General features: G+C 44.7%; 1 protein-coding gene across 3 annotated transcripts in view; it reads right to left on the bottom strand.

The window, feature by feature from the left end:
• The window catches only part of SMAD9 (SMAD family member 9), a 71,226-nt gene that overhangs the window by 14,635 nt on the left and 37,889 nt on the right, over positions 1-18,702 (bottom strand). The window contains exons 2-4 of one of the 3 annotated variants that reach the window (XM_070380409.1): positions 16,897-17,533; positions 9,593-9,850; positions 5,751-5,972 (exon numbers count right to left, since the gene is read on the bottom strand). In XM_070380409.1, coding sequence (XP_070236510.1) covers positions 5,751-5,972; positions 9,593-9,850; positions 16,897-17,308 — 892 coding nt within the window. In that variant the 5' untranslated portion in view covers positions 17,309-17,533. The remainder of the gene's footprint in view (positions 1-5,750; positions 5,973-9,592; positions 9,851-16,896; positions 17,534-18,702) is intronic. The other 2 variants (XM_070380410.1, XM_070380411.1) reach the window with 2 other exon arrangements.

Genomic DNA, 18,702 nt, shown 5'->3' with positions numbered 1-18,702 from the left:
AATGTTGAAAATACTGAGATGCAAAGAATACAGATCAGCCACAAATCCACAACCTAGAAATAATCAGTACTAACATCTGTCATATACTTTTAGTCTTTCATGTGTACATTTTAAATAAAATTGGGATCATACTCTATAGGCTTTTTTATAACCTTTTTTCACTATTAAAATACTGACAACATTTTCTCATGATATTAAGTATTCTTCAGTATCCTGTGTAATTACTGCAACAGTATGATGTTCTGTGTTAAATATTTTTTAGGATTTGCTTTTTCAGGGATGAGAAACTTCACACACATTCAAAGGCAGAATGGAAAGGATGTTTTGAGACCAGGAAACTAAATCCACTGGGAAAGAAGGGATCCAAAAATCACCTTGAGGGACTTGCCTGGTGATCCAGTGGCTAAGACTCCACACTCCCAATCCCGGTGTCCAGGTTCAATCCCTGGTCAGGGAACTAAATCCCTCGTGCTATAACTAAGACCCAGCATAGCCCCAAAAATAATTTTTTAAAAAATGAAAAAAAAAATCACCTCGAAGTACAGACCCTGCTTCTAAGGAACTGACAAAGTAAACCCTTGTCTCAGGATAATTCCTTACACGAAAAAGGGAAGCATTACTAGATCTCCACAGAACAACTTGAGATGTACAAGAAAATAAAGTTTCATAAAAAAGTGAAAAACTGCTTCTCAAAGCAATTCCATGATTTGAAATCTATGATATTATGTCTGGGAAGGTCCAGGTTTGCCTCATTCAGTGGGTGCGTATGAGTGCTAGGTCATTTCAGCCGTGTCTGACTCTCTTCAATCCAACGGACTGTAGCCCACCAGGCTCCTCTGTCCATGGGATTCTCCAGGCAAGAACACTGGAGTGGGCTGCCATTTCCTTCTCCAGGGGATCTTCCTGACCCAGGGATCAAACCCACATCTCTTAGGTCTCCTGCACTGGCAGGCAGGTTGTTGACCACTAGTGCCACCTGGGAAGCCCCGGTAAGTTCAATACGTGGGGCTAATGCCTCAGGAACTATCAGTCACCCCTCCCTTCTCCCACGGGAGGAAGAACAGCCAGCAGCCAGGACACACGCAGCTCGTCTACAGCTGCAAAGAAGAAACGTGTCCGTCCTGCCCAAGTGTTCTTTCACACCAAGAGCTGGGAGCAGGCTCCTCATGTGGGTCAGTGGCACTGTGGGCAGTGACAGCGCAACCAGAGGTGCTCAGAACAGACACTGCTATTGATTAGGATTATATTACGTTGTGCATGTCTAAGAAATATAACCCGACCTCGATGACCTTAAGAGCACATGTATGCCCACGCAGTCCTTTCAAAACTGCGGCTTTCCTCAGTGTTTGGAAATCAGGGCCATCTTAAAAGCCACTCTAAAAAATCAGGCACGCTGTATACTCCAGTGACCCAAACTGGCTATTCCATCATTCCCCAAACCTCAGGAAATAACCTTGGCTTTATTTTGGGCAATCACAGACAGGTATGACATGTCAGCAGTTCTTCATCCTTTTCCCCAATAATGATGCTAATAATCCTCCCATGGAGCTCAGTGTAACTCAGTGTGGGACTGCTTTTCTGAAGTATTCTTGGGGGGAAAACACAAAATCTTTTCTGGTTTACATTTTTAAAGTAAATGGTTGTACAATTTCAACACTGCAGTACTACGAGGGCCTTATTTCCACATCTCAGAGTTGATTATGACATACTGTGGCTGTGGCATACGACAACCATTTTCATTCCATATCAAAAGATTCAATTCCTCAAGCACTGAACCAAGAGGGGTGCTGAGATGAAAAACCAGGAGGGTCCCTCCCCTCCAGCAGAAGGGAGCAACTGGGCCTGAGAGACAGAGCCATGGGTGCAAAATCTATCCCTTGTGGGACCATGGGTAAGCTACTGGACTCTTCTGAGCTTCTGCTGCCTCACCTGTAAAATGGGACGAAGAAATCCTAACGTGTAGAGTGACTACAGAGCAGTAATATGTGTAAGTGCCTGCAGGGTGCCTCTCGGATCTGGGATCTGTGGGGGTAGCTGAATCATTCAGGAGAGGTCAGGCAGTTTGCCTGGTTTTTAAGGAGGAGTATGGACAGACCTCGGCTTAGAAGGCAGTGTTCCAGGTTCTTTGAGGTCCTGCCTCTGATACTGAAGCTGCAGCCTCTGAGATTCTAGTGCTAACTTGCTAATGGCTATTTAAAGCTCTTGGCCAGAGAGGTCAAAGCAATAGATGTGTTAACTGTTGCAAGGTTACAGAGAAAGGCTTCGTGCCAACCCCTCTGCCTCACGGTGCATGGCATTAGATGGAGAACAGGATGAAAGAGCATGGTGAGTCAGCCCGTGAACCATCACCACCACAGACAAAAGCTCAAAGTACACGCACTGCTGACAGGGCGGCAGCACGGATCTCTTCAGTGGACCGCCATCTTCCATAAGTGGCAAGAAACACGTGCCAGAAGTGACCTCGAAGCCACTGATAACTACTGAGGGGAGAAATGGCCCATTGTTAACTATAACAAAAGAATCTTTATAGGTGTCTCACCCCCCACAACGCACAGGCTCATTGCGATATAATAGCCAGGGGATCCTTTTACAGTGAAAACTCAGATCTATAAACTCCAACTTAACTCCACCTTCTTGCGTCACACACACAAAGCTAAAGCACTCCGCATGGCTCCCAGGCCATGTGACCTGGTCCTGTCCCCTCCTCCTCTATGACTTCCTAGCCCCCTTGCTCACTCTGTTCCACTCGCCCTGGCATTGCTGCTGTTCCTCACACTGTGCCAGGCAGGTTCCAGGGCCCTTGCACATGCTGCTCCCTTTGCTCAGAAAGGTACCCACACTGCCGAATCCCTCTTTAGCTCTCAACTCAGATGTCACTTCCTTAGCAAGCCTGCCTGCCTGCCTAGCTCCCCCATCCTCCCCCATTCTCTTCCCCTCCTTTGTTTTTCTCTAGATACTTACCATTTGACTGTGTGTGTGTGTGTGTGTGTGTGTGTGTGATGTATGTATGTGTATGCATGCGTGTGTACTAAGTCACTTCATGTCATATCCGACCGTTTGTGACCCTGTGGACTATAACCAGCCAGACTCCTCTGTCCACGGGATTCTCCAGGCAAGAATACTGGAGTGGGTTGCCACGCCCTCCTCCAGGGGATCTTCCTGACCCACGGATCAAATGCATGTTTCTTACATCTCCAGCATTGGGTGGCAAGCTCTTTACCACTAGTGCCTCCTGGGAAGCCCCCATGTATGTATGTGTGTGTGTGTGTGTGTGTGTGTATAATTTCTTGTTTGTCTTTCTTTAGTAGTAGATAATCCACAAAGCCAGGAGTTTTTTGTTTTGTTTTGCTTGTTTCCCATTGCTATATCCCAAGTGGCAGAACTGCTTGGCCCAGAGTGGATGCTCAATAAATATTTGTGAGATGAATGTGTATCTCTGAAGTTTGAGCATCTCCTGTAACTAACTCCGCAGTTAACGGAATTAGTTAGTTAACTAACAAGCTAACTTGCTCCCTAACCTTGGGATGCGTTTGGCTGCAAACTTACTCAGGCTGGTGCTCCAGAAAGCCATGCAGCTAAGAACCAGGGAAGCCACAGGAGCCCCTGAGAGAGGTCCCCCTGACCTCACATAAGACCAATCACTCTTGCTTTGGAAATATTCCATGCCATGCTTTATGGCATGTCTTGTAGCCACCCTCCACCCCGCCTTTTTTTCCCCCAGTTCAGTTCAGTTGCTCCATCGTGTCCGACTCTTTGCGACCCCATGAATTGCCACAGCACGCCAGTCCTCCCTGTCCATCATCAACTCCCGGAGTTCACTCAAACTCATGTCCATCGAGTCGATGATGCCCCCCAAACCCCACACATCAAGGCAATTCCAAAGCAGCTTTCTGAGAAAACTGTGCCTTTGCCTTGGGTACCCTGTTGAGGCTGGGGTGTCCTTCCATCCAGGTGAGTGCTTCCTAGGCTCTCTGGATCTTGCTCTGATGTTTTTTTAACCCTGTAGATTATCTCTCAGTTAGTAACATGACACCAGCCCTCCACGTCTATCCGTCCACATCAGCAGCACCTTGAACAAACTGCTTTCAGAAAGCTTCCCAGAAGGTATTCAACACTCTCTGCATATTTTAATTCTATTTTTAGATCAAGTGGCTTAAGTAGAAGTCTCTCTTGCGGACCAATCTGCAAAGCCCTGCAGCAAATGGCTCTACAGCAGCACATTTTAACATTCTATCTTTAGATCACCTGACGATTCTTATAAAAATCATTCCAAAGTAAAACCATCCTGAGAAATTTAAGAAGTCAAAAGTATCACTTCCTGTGAGGACTGACTATGTTTTCCCCTTGGGATAGAAGTTACAGATTAAGTTTCCGTTTTCTGAACTCTCTGGGAGCCTAGGGGAAAATTTTAACCACAGTCATAATCACAGTGCTAATTCTGAGGGATGACATACTTGTACTCATCTCCTCGACCCACTCTCAGCTTCTGACTTTCTCTTTTTGATTTATCATTTCTCTATAAAGGCTTCTCGTAAGCCACCACAGAGCCACTATGGGAAGATACAGGATAAAATAAAGTAACTGTCACCATTAAGGGTTAACATCAGTGAACAAATTCGGCCTGCCTCTAATCGACGGTCTGTAGGTTGACAACAGGAGACGTTTGGGAGATAGTTAGGAAAAACACAGATTGCATCACACATGAAATAATGGTCTTCCCTGGAAACTTGAAAGAAAAGTCTTGTGGCTACTTCCCAAGGTGGTAAGTGCTGGACGGGGAGAGAAAAGATCAAATGGCCCTGAAGCCTCTTTACACCTGTGATTTCAGTGGACAACCAGGCATCATTCAGATTGCCAACTCTTCGGATAGGAAAGAAAATATGAGGGCTTCCCTGGTGGCTTCCTTCCTGACAATGCAGGAGGCACAGGTTCCATCCTTAGTCTGGGAAGATTCCACACGCCAAGGAGCAACTAAGCCTGTGCTCCACAACTACTCAGCCTGTTCTCTAGAGCCTGGGAGCCACAACTACTGAAGCCCTCGCAACCTAGAGCCCGTGCTCCATAACCAGAGACCTGTGGACCGAAACTAGTGAGCAGCCCCTGTTCGCCACAGCTAGAGAAAAGCGCGCGCAGCAACAGAGACTCAGCACAGTCAAAACTAAACAGAAATAACTAAAGATCCTCAACCAGGCCTCAAGCTAGGCTGAGACAATCACACCGATGAGGTGGGTTCCAAAGGCGTCATTTCCAGACCCGAGTGAGGCCTGTGCTGGTTCAGCTGTTGTAAAAGTACCTAGACACAAGAAAACCCCAATCCCCTACCAAAGGCTTCTAAACAAACAAGTCATCGGATTTTTAATGAGCTCCCTTCTCAGTCTCTAAAAGTAACTTTACCTGATACAGATTCCTCCTCTTCAGAAGTCATCCTATTTAGCATTTGAGGCAACTCAAAAATAATTCTTGCTACATCTCTTCAATCATTTCATCCTGTCTTTGTATTTCTCGTCTTGTTCATCTTCTAACACCCACCCTACGCCATCCCCCAGAAGATGCTGTGTCTACCTCAGAGGTGGAGACACTAAAAGACCCCAAAAGCTCTCACGCTCTCCCCAACAGAATCCCCAGCAGTCTCCCAGCTCCCAGCCCTGGGAACATCCCACTGGGCCACGCAGCCAATCCGTGGCTCGTTTCTGTTGCCGTGTTTGTTAGCTCAGAAGAACATATGCAGTGGATTACACATTTGCCTTTACCCTTTCCTATGTGTCTTCTGGTATTTTCTATCGTTGAGTTTCTGTTTACATTAGAAAGAAGTCCGAGACAGAATCTGTTCCTGTTATTTGAAGGATCTGTGAATCCATCGATCAGCACGCTTCGGGAGGAAGCCTGGAATGTCTCCCCGACGCGGTTGTTCAGTTCGTAGTAGGCGACGGAGCACCAGTGCTGCGGCTCCTCATAGCAAACGGGCCGAAAATCTGAAACAGAAGTGAATCAGACAGGACATCACCACCACCGTGCCCGGGGCCTCCCAGCCCACGGCTCCACCAGGAAACCGAGGTGACCGCTGTCCCCCAAAGGCTGGCTGTGAGAGCCACTGGACTGCTGTGCGTTGTTTTCAAACTTGCCTCTTTCACGGAAGCTGCTTGCAGGCTGCTCACCTGGTCCACGTACCTGGGAACAGGGGCCAATGTCCTGATGACTCTCCCAAGGCTGGAATCTTTGTAAATAAGTTTATTATTTTTGAGGGGCCAGGCAACGTTGGTATGATTGGATCTGTGTAAACTTCATCCCCCTACCCAAAGGAAACACGGCTAAAAGGAAGTTAGAAGGTCATGTCACCTTTACAGCTGAGAGACAGCATTTTACTGCCAAACTGAATTCCTATAGCAAAGAGTATCCTTTTCTAAAGAACTAAAGATGAAAAATAATTGTTCAGATATGATAAAAAAATCAAAGCAAAAATACTGCATATGATTTAAAATTGTTAAGAAAGAAAAAAAATTCCATATAGACTCACATTCTTCTTTGTGTATATATGGGATTATTATTTCATGCCATAAATATACTTTAAAGGGAGAGATCTAATTCATTAGGAAATTGATGAATGTTATGTTTTCACCCCAAATTTTTCAAAGTAAGTTGCCAGTAAATTCAGAAACCCAATTTCAGAGTTCTTTCTTTCTTTGCCACTCACGTTCTTTTTCTGCCTTTCTACTGATTATAGTATCTTTCTTTTCTTTGCGTATCCTAGTAATTCTTGTATCTAGAGTGTGTTCTTATAAGCACTAAAATATAAACTTACAAAACAGATAAATTAGGGGGTTGTTATTTGGTTTCCAAATGGACCTTCACTTATGAAAGAATTCCCCCTGAGATATGTTGAATAGTAAAGTCCTTTAGACCCTCCCTTCTTGGTGTGGTTCCTGGGACCACAGCCCCTGCAGCAACCTAGGAACTTCTTAGGAATGCAGATTCTTAGAAGCCACTCCAGATGCAGGGAATCAAAATTTGCATTTATAAAAGATCGCCACACGGTCTGTGTGAACCTTAAAGCTGAGCAACATTTACCTAGCTTATTACAAGGACACAAACTGGAAGGAAATCCACCACAAACCTTTGTTGTTGTTGTTGTTCAGTCGCTCAGTTGTGTAGGTGGATTCTTTACTGTCTGAGCCACCAGGGAAGCCCATGAATCCTGGAGTGGGTAGCCTACCCCTTCTCTCGGGGATCTTCCCGACCCAGGAATCAAACTGGGGTCTCCTGCATCACAGGTAGATTCTTTGTGCTGGACGCACAAAAGAGAAGGCGACTGATCTCAGAGTGGTTGACAAGACACAGTGTGCCAGATGTGACAGTAGATACACATGGAAAATAGCAGCTGTGCTATTGAAGGGCAAAAGGAGTGACTGACGGTGTAACTCAGTGTGATAGATATGACAGTAGATACACATGGAAAATAGCAGCTGTGCTGCTGAAGGGCAAAAGGAAAGACTGATGGTGTAAGTCAGAAGGGAAGAGGAGGGACAAAGCCCTTATCTTCCCACGTTTTATAAGTTTTCTGAGGACGGGAATAATTTCAATTAACATTTTAATTCTCCTTTCTGAACCCTAAGGCAATGCTTGCACACAATAAGAGCTTGACAAATAACTGTCAAATAGTGGGTTGGCCAAAAAGTTTGTTGGGGTTTTTCTGTAACATCTTAAGGAAAAACCTGAACTAACTTTTTGGCCAACCCAATGACTATGGGAAGACATGAGAGGCAGGTTGCAGCATCTGGCACCAAATGCATTTGTGCACACCCTTAAAAGGGCTTCTCAGGTGGCGCAGTGGTGAAGAATCCGCCTGACAGTGCAGGAGACATGGGTTCAATCCCCGTGTCGAGAAGGTCCCTTGGAGAAGGAAATGGCAACCCACTCCAGGATTCTTGCCTGGGAAATCCCATGGGCAGAGGAACCTGGTGGGCTACAGTCCACGGGGTCACAAAGAGTCGGATGCGGCTGAGCAACCAAATAACAACACCCTTAGGAACTTGTGAGCTGGGGGTATTCTTTATCTCACTCTCACAAGGTATGTAAATCTCTCCTTCATTACCTGACTTAGATCCACCTTTCGAAGGAAAGGACTCCCTTGGATTGCCGAGAAAGGCAGTCAGAGAAGAGACCTACCACTGATTCCGCTACACTGCCTGCCCTCAGGCCACGTCTTCCTGGTTAAGTATTTTACAATCTTACTTCTAATTCCTTAAATTAAAAAAGAAAAATCCCTGGAAATTCCCAAGGATGATGTTCAAATCCATCTAGTTTCTCAGAGCTCCTGCACCCCAGGCAAGGCTTGCAGATAAAAAGAGCTCAAAATATCTGTTAAATAAATGAGCATAGGAAGACCTGAATGAGGTGGATGACAGCAGCCAGCACCAAATGCATTCATGCATGTCTGCAGGAACTTGTCAGCTCCTGATATTCCTTATTTTACTAGAAGAAACTGATAACTCATACCAAGTGAAGCAAGTCAGAGAAAGACAAATATCATATGATATTGCTTATATGTGGCATCTAAAAAAAGGCTCCAAAGGAACTCATCTATAGAACAGAAATAGAGTCACATATGTAAAAAATAAACCTATGGGAAAAAACTTATGGTTATTGGGGGCAGAGAGGGGAGGGATAAATGGGAAGATTGGGATTGATACATACATACATACACACTACTAGATAGCATATTGAAAAGCAGAGACATTACTTTGCCAACAAAGGTCCGTCTAGTCAAGGCTATGGTTTTTCCTGTGGTCATGTATGGATGTGAGAGTTGGACTGTGAAGGAGGCTGAGCACCGAAGAATTGATGCTTTTGAACTGTGGTGTTGGAGAAGACTCTTGAGAGTCCCTTGGACTGCAAGGAGATCCAACCAGTCCATTCTGAAGGAGATCAGCCCTGGGATTTCTTTGGAAGGAATGATGCTAAAGCTGAAACTCCAGTACTTTGGCCACCTCATGCAAAGAGTTGACTCATTGGAAAAGACTCTGATGCTGGGAGGGATTGGGGGCAGGAGGAGAAGGGGACGACAGAGGATGAGATGGCTGGATGGCATCACTGACTGGATGGACGTGAGTCTGAGTGAACTCCGGGAGTTGGTGATGGACAGGGAGGCCTGGCCGTGCTGCGATTCATGGGGTCGCAAAGAGTCGGACATGACTGAGCGACTGAACTGACTGACTGACTGACTATATATAAAATAGCTAATTAACAAGGACCTACTGTATAGCACAAGGAACTCTACTCAATACACTATAATGACCTATATGGGGGAAGAATCTAAAAAAGAGTGGAATATGTATATGTGTAAGGGATTCACTTTGCAATACACTTGAAATTAACCAACACTGTAAATCAACTACACCCCAATAAAAATTTTTTAAAAAGAAAAAAAACTGATAACTGCTCCAAAATGGATTGAGTCCTGATCAAGAGGGTGGGCAGGGTCCAAGGGCCCCCTAGAGCCTGTGGTTTGAACTGCAAGTGACAAATGATGCTCACGATGGCCCCGCCCACACAACCGCGTTGGATCGCATCCCAGGAGACCGCGGCCGGCACTGACCTGAGTGCTGGAAGGGGCTCTCCGGCTCGGAGGGGCTGCCCGGGGAGTGGGGGTAGCCGGCCGCGCACGGGGACGGCGGGAACGGGGCCCCGGGCGACGGCGGGAAGGTGGGGCACGGAGGCTGCTGGAAGGAGTCGGGGTAGGTGGCGTTGTGCGGCATGAGAGGCTCGCTGTGCAGGGACGCGCTGCGGAACTTGGCCAGGAGGCTGAGCTGCGGGTTGTACTCGCTGTGTCGGGGTACCAGCACGGGCGGCAGCACTGGGGGAGGAAGAACCCACGCGTTAGATCCTCCGCTCGGCGCCCCCAAATACAGAGTGGACGCGGGCTGCTGCTGTCTGTCCACTCGGGCCACAACCTGTTCATCATTCTGTGTGCTCCTCCTAGCACTGTCCAAGATGGTCCCATCTCTTCTCCAAAAGGGAGCTTGGCAATCAAGCTAAAGCAATGGTTTCACTCCTCGCAGCCAATTTAGGAAAAGTTTAGAGGAGAATCCTCCTGATGTCAGTAGTCTAAGAACTGCCTATTCATTCCCACAGCAGAAATGACTAGAGCTGCCAGCCCTGTTACCTGACCTTGTGGGGATCTAATCGTTCACCTCTTCCTCTGATTCTGCCATTAAAGTGTTTTTTCTTTCTTTCTTTCTTTTTTCTTTTAATCAAAATCCGTTTCTATTGCTCATGATGAAACCCCAAGTCATGCCCTGGATATTTTTATTCAGATATTAATATCTCAGGAACTGTGTTGAATTATTTAGATGACTAGCCTAAATTTTTTAGGCTCCGTGGTGCTGGTTAAGTAAAAATATTCTACTTGTCTTTACCAGAAAGATTTAAAGGTAACTAAAAATTATAAAGTAAAAGATAAACAGTGAATAATAATAAAAGTGAAGAAGTAGAAGATGAAGCAGTAATAAGAACTTATCTGTTCATTTTAGTAAGTTTCCCTCTGGGTTCCCTACTTTAAAAAGAACATGAGTGTTTTTGCTCCTGACTCAACACAAAAACAAGGCCAGATGCAATTCTCAAAGGCAAGCATTGTCCAGACATCCCTAGTGCCCACTGGCTTCTGAAGTGTCCCCAGGCTTGGCAGAAAGAAGTTATTCCATGGAGTGTTGTTGAGGGGTGAGCTGGGACCAACCTAAGTTGCAGAAGGAGAAGCAGGGGAAACAGACAGAGGAAGTGATCAAAGAAACAACAGGGGAAAATGTCTCAGAGCCTGAAGAAGGATCTATGTCATCAGATTGAAAACAGCCACAGAGTATACAGCCCAATGAGTGAAAAAAAGATCCATCATAGTCATACCATCTTGAATTTCAAACATCTAAGGACAAACTGAAAAGCCCCCAGAGGATTACCTCAAAGTCACCACAAGGACATGAGAAACTGATTTATGACATCCCGTCATCAATGCTGGACAGCAGACTGGATTTCTCTGCCGGTCCAGTGGTTAACAATCTGCCTGCCGATGCAGGGGACATGGGTTCGATCCTTGAGCCAGCAACTAGATCCCACATGATGTGAACAACTAAGACCATGTGCCAAGGCTCCTGAAGCCCCAGCTCTAGAACCCATGCTCTGCAACAAGGGAAGCCTCTGCAATAAGAAGCCTTGCACTGCAACGAAGATCTGGTTTTTAAAAGGCAATGGACTAATAATCTTCTAAAGGGAAATAATTTGAACCCCCAAATCCCACAATGGAAATATATAATAGCAAAAAATAACAATGTTATATTAACTTAAATAATAATATAATATAAACCAAAATATAGATTGAGAAAAGGAAGAAACGATAAAGGTGATATAAATTAACTAAATCTTCACCTTTTATGTTAGAGTCAATGAAATTAGCTAAAAGTGATAAATTTGGAAACAGATGTATAAGCATATTATTTAGAATTATCTATTTTTTTAGTAATAATGGAGAGAGCTAGCAGAAGAACCAAGCAAGAATGATTAAAAGAAATTGTTCCTGGAGATAGCTGAGGTAGCACTTGTTTCAAATCACTCTATGGATTTCCATCACATGCAAGTATCTATAAAAACTCTCATAAAAAGTAAATATTTTGGAGTAAACAGACAATAAGAACAGTATGGTAATAATCATATCCATCACAAATTTCACCATTTACCCACTATCATACATTTATCTCTTCTTGAAAGTGAAGTCGCTCAGTCGTGTCCAACTCTTTGCAGCCCCGTGGACTGTAGCCCACCAGGCTTCTCCATCCATGGGACTGTCCAGGCAAGAATACTGGAGTGGGTTGCCATTTCCTTCTCCAGGGGATCTTCCCGACCCAGGGATCAAACCTGGGTCTCCTGCATTGGAGGCAGATGCTTTAACCTCTGAGCCACCATGCAAACTATCTCTTCTTAACAAGTAATAATTTTCAGTTCTACAGATAGAATATAAACTCCAAGAGGCAGATGAACAGTTTTAAGCTAAACCACCACAAATGAGGGTGGCAGGGAAACAGTGATTTCTTCCTCCTTTAAAAGCCAGTATTTGCATATATTGCCTTATGAGATTATAGAACAATCCTCAATATCATGATGCAAAAATGACACAGATGATAAGCCATTCAATCTCCTTTTACTTATTCCATGAATATCAGATCAGATCAGTCGCTCAGTTGTGTCCGACTCTTTGCGACCCCATGAATCGCAGCACGCCAGGCCTCCCTGTCCATCACCAACTCCCGGAGTTCACTCAGACTCACGTCCATCCAGTCAGTGATGCCATCCAGCCATCTCATCCTCTGTCGTCCCCTTCTCCTCCTGCCCCCAATCCCTCCCAGCATCAGAGTCTTTTCCAATGAGTCAACTCTTCACATGAGGTGGCCAAAGTACTGGAGTTTCAGCTTTAGCATCATTCCTTCCAAAGAAATCCCAGGGCTGATCTCCTTCAGAATGGACTGGTTGGATCTCCTTGCAGTCCAAGGGACTCTCAAGAGTCTTCTCCAACACCACAGTTCAAAAGTATCAATTCTTCGGTGCTCAGCCTTCTTCACAGTCCAACTCCCACATCCATACATGACCACAGGAAAAGCCATAGCCTTGACTAGACAGACCTTTGTTGGCAAAGTAACGTCTCTGCTTTTGAATATGCTATCTAGGTTGGTCACAATCTTCCTTCCAAGGAGTAAGCGTCTTTTAATTTCATGGCTGCAGTCACCATCTGCAGTGATTTTGGAGCCCAGAAAAATAAAATCTGACACTGTTTCCACTGTTTCCCCATCTATTTCCCATGAAGTGATGGGACGGATGCCATGATCTTCGTTTTCTGAATGTTGAGCTTTAAGCCAACTTTTTCACTCTCCTCTTTCACTTTCATCAAGAGGCTTTTGAGTTCCTCTTCACTTTCTGCCATAAGGGTGGTGTCATCTGCATATCTGAGGTTATTGATATTTCTCCTGGCAATCTTCATTCCAGTTTGTGTTTCTTCCAGTCCAGCGTTTCTCATGATGTACTCTGCATATAAGCTAAATCAGCAGGGTGACAATATACAGCCTTGACGTACTCCTTTTCCTCTTTGGAACCAGTCTGTTGTTCCATGTCCAGTTCTAACTGTTGCTTCCTGACCTGCATACAAATTTCTCAAGAGGCAGATCAAGTGGTCTGGTATTCCCATCTCTTTCAGAATTTTCCACAGTTTATTGTGATCCACACAGTCAAAGGCTTTGGCATAGTCAATAAAGCAGAAATAGATGTTTTTCTGGAACTCTCTTGCTTTTTCTATGATCCAGCGGATGTTGGCAATTTGATCTCTGGTTCCTCTGCCTTTTCTAAAACCAGCTTGAACATCAGGAAGTTCACAGTTCACATATTGGTGAGCCTGGCTTGGAGAATTTTGAGCATTATTTTACTAGCGTGTGAGATGAATATAGAGGAATAAAAAGATGTCTTGCCTCATGAATAGTCTGAAAGTGAGGGGCTGACACACTAAATGACATAGGGCTTATTTTTCAATGATGCTTCTTGAGCACAGTGTTAACAATGATCAAATAAATACTCACTTTTCTTTTTTGGATGAAGAATTTGAATACTCTCTGTGACTTCAGTTCTAATATACCTACAGGGTATCCTTAACATTGATAAACAGAAGTCCTCATATCTGAAAGCAGAGACCTTCATTCCTCCATGGCCTGCAGATCTGACGCACCAAAAGAGAAGATGAATTTGTCTTTATTGAGATAAACATCTTGATAATGTATTTCTATCATCTGAGTAAAACTAAAGGCAGTGGAGATTTGTAAGGAAAGCTGATAGTATCATCAGAGTTGTAATTCAGCCTGACAAGATCCGTTAACCTTAGGATTGCACTGATCATATTTGTAAATACTTTCACTCAAAGCACAGCTGTCTTAGCCCCTGTGGACTACTAGAACATATAGACCATAGACTGGGAAGCTTATATACAACAGAAATTTCTTTCTCACAGTCCCAGAGGCTGGACAGTCCAAGAAGGGGGTGCAGCCTGGTCAGATTCCGGGCAGAGCCTCTACAGAAGGGCTGTAGGCTGCCTTCTCTCTGTGTCCTCATACAGGATGGGACAAGGGTTCTCTCTGGGGACCCGTTTATAAGGACACTAATCCCACTCATGGGGGTCTGGCTTCATGATCTAGCCATCTAAAGGCACTGCCTCTTAATATGATATCATCCTTGGGCATGAGGTTCTCAATATATGAATTTGGGGGGACACAGATATTTAATCTAGAGCAATAGCTATTCTTAATCACTCAGTTCTATTTCTGTGTGACAACTGCTGCTTGCAAATAAGACCTAGTGAGCTTACAGACATTGGTCTCAACATGTGCTCAGTCGCATCTGATTCTTTGTGACTCCATGGACTGTAGCCTGCCAGGCTCCTCTGTCCATGGGATGTCCCAGGCGAGAATGCTGGAATGGGTCACCATTTCCTCCTCCAGAGGATCTTCTCAACCCAGGGATCGAACCTGAGTCTCTGGCATCTCCTCCACTAGCAGGTGGATTCTTTACCACTGAACCACCTGGGAAGCCCCTCAACATAATGCTACCTTTTAAATACCACATCATCTAAGCATGACCTGGGGGCAGATCACGGAAGGAGTTAACTGTCTTATAAGGGACTGCAGAGCAAAGCTGAAAAAAGCTTTTGTATCTTTTTCAGAAGTCATGTGGTTTTGATAAAGTGTAGGAATTTAACACAGAGGAGAAATTATACTGAAATCACTTCCGGCTGCATGAAGAAAAATTGTTATGAGCCCCAAAAACATTTTTGCACGGCTTCTACGAGACACAAGCCACACAAAGTGAGGTCTGAGGACTGGTGAGACTTTACCAGCTGTTGGGTGCCAGTCCATCCAGATACAAGTATTCAAACTGAAAGTTTGTGTTTAGAAACTTAATAGCCACTTGACAGAGTAATTTTATATCTGTTGAAATGAATAGTAAGAAAAAAATTGAGGTTGTATTTTTTTAAATCAAGCTTTCATTTTTAAGTCTTTTAAAAATTTCATCTGCCCAGTAATTTATTTGTATTGTAAAAATATTGATATTTGACGGATTGGAAGCTTTTTTAAAACTGGTGCTTCACTGCAGATAGTTTGAAAAGCACTAAAATAGATTATTTTAATAGTTTGTGAGAAGGAAAAAAAAAATCTAGAATGCAGCCTTCAAGGTTCCAAGCATGGGTGGTCAAAAGATGAGAGATTTCAAAGGCAAAACTTCAGTTGTTTTATGGTAATTAGGGACCCAGCACACTTGCTGAACATTAGCATCTTTCATTGTTCTCCAAATATTGACTTTAAGCCTGGACAGAAAGCTAGATATAAAATTTGTCTTTTTATTTAAAAAATCAAAGGAATAAAAAAAGACAGCTTAAACATCACCTTAAAATTAACACCATATTTAGCCATCTTTCATCTTGGAAACTCAAACCTAAAATACCAAGATATGAAACCTGCCATATGTAAAAACATTCATTCTGTTATTTCTGAAAGAACCTCACATAATATGAAAAATGAAAACATCAAATAATCCTCTAAAATCAGGGTTTCGAGTGTTCAAAAGGAATGCCTGATACATCTTACAAACACATCTAATAACTACATTACTGAGGAAGAGAAAAATGATTTCCTGATGAACATTTTTCATGGGATATATTCTGAATGCTTACTATAACTCAAATCTTAGAAACAAAAAAGAAGTCGTTTCTGTCATAAACTCCTTAATGACATGTTCTTAAAGTAGATGAAGAAAGCCCAGAGAGAAGCAAGAAAGAGAAGAAAGCAAAGAGGTATATGATGTAGGGGAAAACACACTGGATTCACCAGGAAGGTGGGCCTTTCTCATCATGGTCTCATAATGTATCCTGAGTGACATGACTGTGAGAAGCGTCCACGCTCAGGCGGGTAACATCCTTGACATCAGTGTAACAGCATGATGGCAAGATTCAGGAGCCTGAAAGGTCACCTCACTAAGATTGCGCTAGGCTGGGCAGGACTTAACAGGGATGGCTACAAGGTTAACTGAATCCAGGAGGGAGCCAGGCGGCAGGCTGGACTCCCCCACCACCTGTGTTCCTAGACAGAGCCGCCTCCTGATGGACATGGGCTGCTTCCCAGAGCGCATGAGCCGGCCCCTCCAGGAACGGGGAGAGGAAGCTCCCTCAAAAACTGCATCCCTGTAGCTGCAGAACCCTCCACTCAAAGAGAAAAGCAGTCCAACTGTTACACCAGTGTGAAGGAACAAAGATGAACACCGGACTTAACACACACGTGCGTGCCTGAAACGTTTTAGGATTAATACTTTCCTATATTTAAAGTCATATTTAAGAAGAGCTGCCAATCTCCCCTCACTGCCATTGTTTTCAGTCTTGGAAGGGTTTCCAGCAACTCTGCCATCATCTGCTTAGTTTAGAGGACACCTCTGCTTACTTTAGCGTGGGGAGAGTGCAGCTGGTTTAGTTCAGTACAGCTGAGTTCAAGGGGAGGAAACGGGGAGAAAGATTTCTTTTTTAAACAGTTGATCACGTCAAGGCCATATTTAGACCTTTCAAGAACTGGACGATGACTCGAAAATATATCAAAATAAAATGCCGTTTTCCAAAATCACACAAAGCTTACATCTATACTGAAATGAAAGATCTTCTGTCTAGGTTATTCTGACTACAAAATTTTGGATCGGCCTCTCCAAACTGAACCTCCCTCGTTCTGTCTCTCTTGCAGTGGTGGTAGGGGGTTCCTTCTCCTGACGGTGGCCCATGGCTCTCCACTAACCGGGATGCGCCCTCTTACCTGTCACGGTTAAACCATGAAGGAAACCCACCTGGCGTCTCCACGCGGCGGTAGTGGTAGGGGTTGATGCACACCTCTTTCTGCTTGGAGCCGAATGGGAACTCGCAGCACTCCAGCGGCTTCAGCTCGTGGTGGGACTGCAGGTCCGGCCAGCGCCACACCCGGCAGTAGATGACGTGGGGCAGCCCCTTGCGGTGGGACACTTGAAGCCGCCCGTCCAGGGAGCGGGGGATGGTCACGCACTTGCTGGGCTGCCCCGGGCAGCTGAGCGCCCTCTCCAGCTCATCCATGGCTCCTTTCTTCTTCTTTAACTTCTTCACTAGAGAGTCCACTGCCTTCTCCGCCCACTTTTCCTCTTCATCTCCTTGCTTCCAGCCGAGCAGTCTCTTCACTGCCGGGCTGGTGAAGGAGAAGAGGGAGCTTATGGGGGTGCTGGAGTGCATAAGAGGGGGGAACTGCAGGCGTCCGGTGCACACAGGAGCTGGACCCACAGCCCTTCACTGCCTGCAGGGACCGAGCAAAGTGACCAAGGACGCCCCTTGGGAGGTCATAGGTCCCAAGTCCCCAGGGACGTCATAGGTCTTCCCTTTCTTCTGGAAGTGACTGTGACCAATGCAGGCTGAGAAGCAGTTGACTTTCTCCAAAGCCCTGGGGTGGGCAGGACAACTCTGGGGGAGGAAAAAAAAAAAAAAGACTTCATTGAATTTCATTGGGATAATTTTCAGAAAAGGGTAAAGGTTGGGTGTAAGAGAGAAAATATTTTTCAGATGTTCTATATTTGAAAACACTTAGGATTTCCCTGGTGGTCCAGTGATTAAGAATCCACCTGTCAATGCAGGAGACATGGGTTCAATCCCTGCCCTGGGAAGATCCCACATGCCACAGGGCAAATCAGCCACAGGCCAAATCATGCACCACAGCTACTGAACCCATATGATAGCCACAGCTACAGAGCCTGTGAACTGCAACTACTGAAGCCCAAGTGCCCTAGAACCCACGCTCCACGGCAAGAGAAGCCTTCACAGTGCGGAAGCCTGCACGCCACAAAGAGTAGCTTGGGCTCGATGCAATTAAGAAAGCCCGTGTGCAGCAACAAAGACCCAGGACAGCCAGAAATTAATTAATTAAAAATAATAAAGGCAGATACCAAAAAAAAAAAGAAAGAAAACTCTTATTAGTCATCTTGACTCTTCCTTCTGTTTTATGCCCTATTCCAAGTCTTGGTAATTCTGCCTTCAAAACGTCTTTCAAGTTTGGGAGGTTTCTCTCCATTTCTGCCAACATCTAAGCCTCGCCCCACCTGACCTCTCCCTTTGATCACTGCAACACTTCTGAAGGAGCTCCTCTCTTCCAATTCTAATCCATGGATAGAGGAGCCTGGCAGACTACAGTCCACCGGGTCGTAAAGAGCTGGACACAGCGGAGGGATTAACACAGTAATCTCACCACTCTCGTTTATGCTTCCAAACTACTTTATAGGATAGTGGTTCTCAAAATGTGACCCAAGGGCCCCTGGGAGTCCCAGAGTCCCCTTTAGGGGACTGTGAGAGCCTCTCTTTTCCAACTAAGACATCTGGGTGCCCTAAACCTTCCCCCATGTACTTGAACCCAAACAACAGATCACAACAGATTGTTTGCAGGAGCAGTAATGAGAATCCAAGTGTCATAGTCAACCAGGCATTAAGGAGACTTGCAAAAATACAAAACAATAACACTCTTCACTATTGGGGGGTAAAAGCTGATTTTTAAAAAGTAAAAATGTTTGTTATTCATAATATATAATGAGTTTATCATTGTCTTTAATAACTCAGTAAACGTTCTAAGCTTTTCAGTCTTA

This window comes from Bos mutus, chromosome 12, assembly GCF_027580195.1.
Source record: "Bos mutus isolate GX-2022 chromosome 12, NWIPB_WYAK_1.1, whole genome shotgun sequence".
Lineage (NCBI taxonomy): Eukaryota > Metazoa > Chordata > Mammalia > Artiodactyla > Bovidae > Bos > Bos mutus.
Note: the sequence above shows the minus strand (reverse complement) of the source record. Positions and strands in the feature narration are given on the sequence as shown.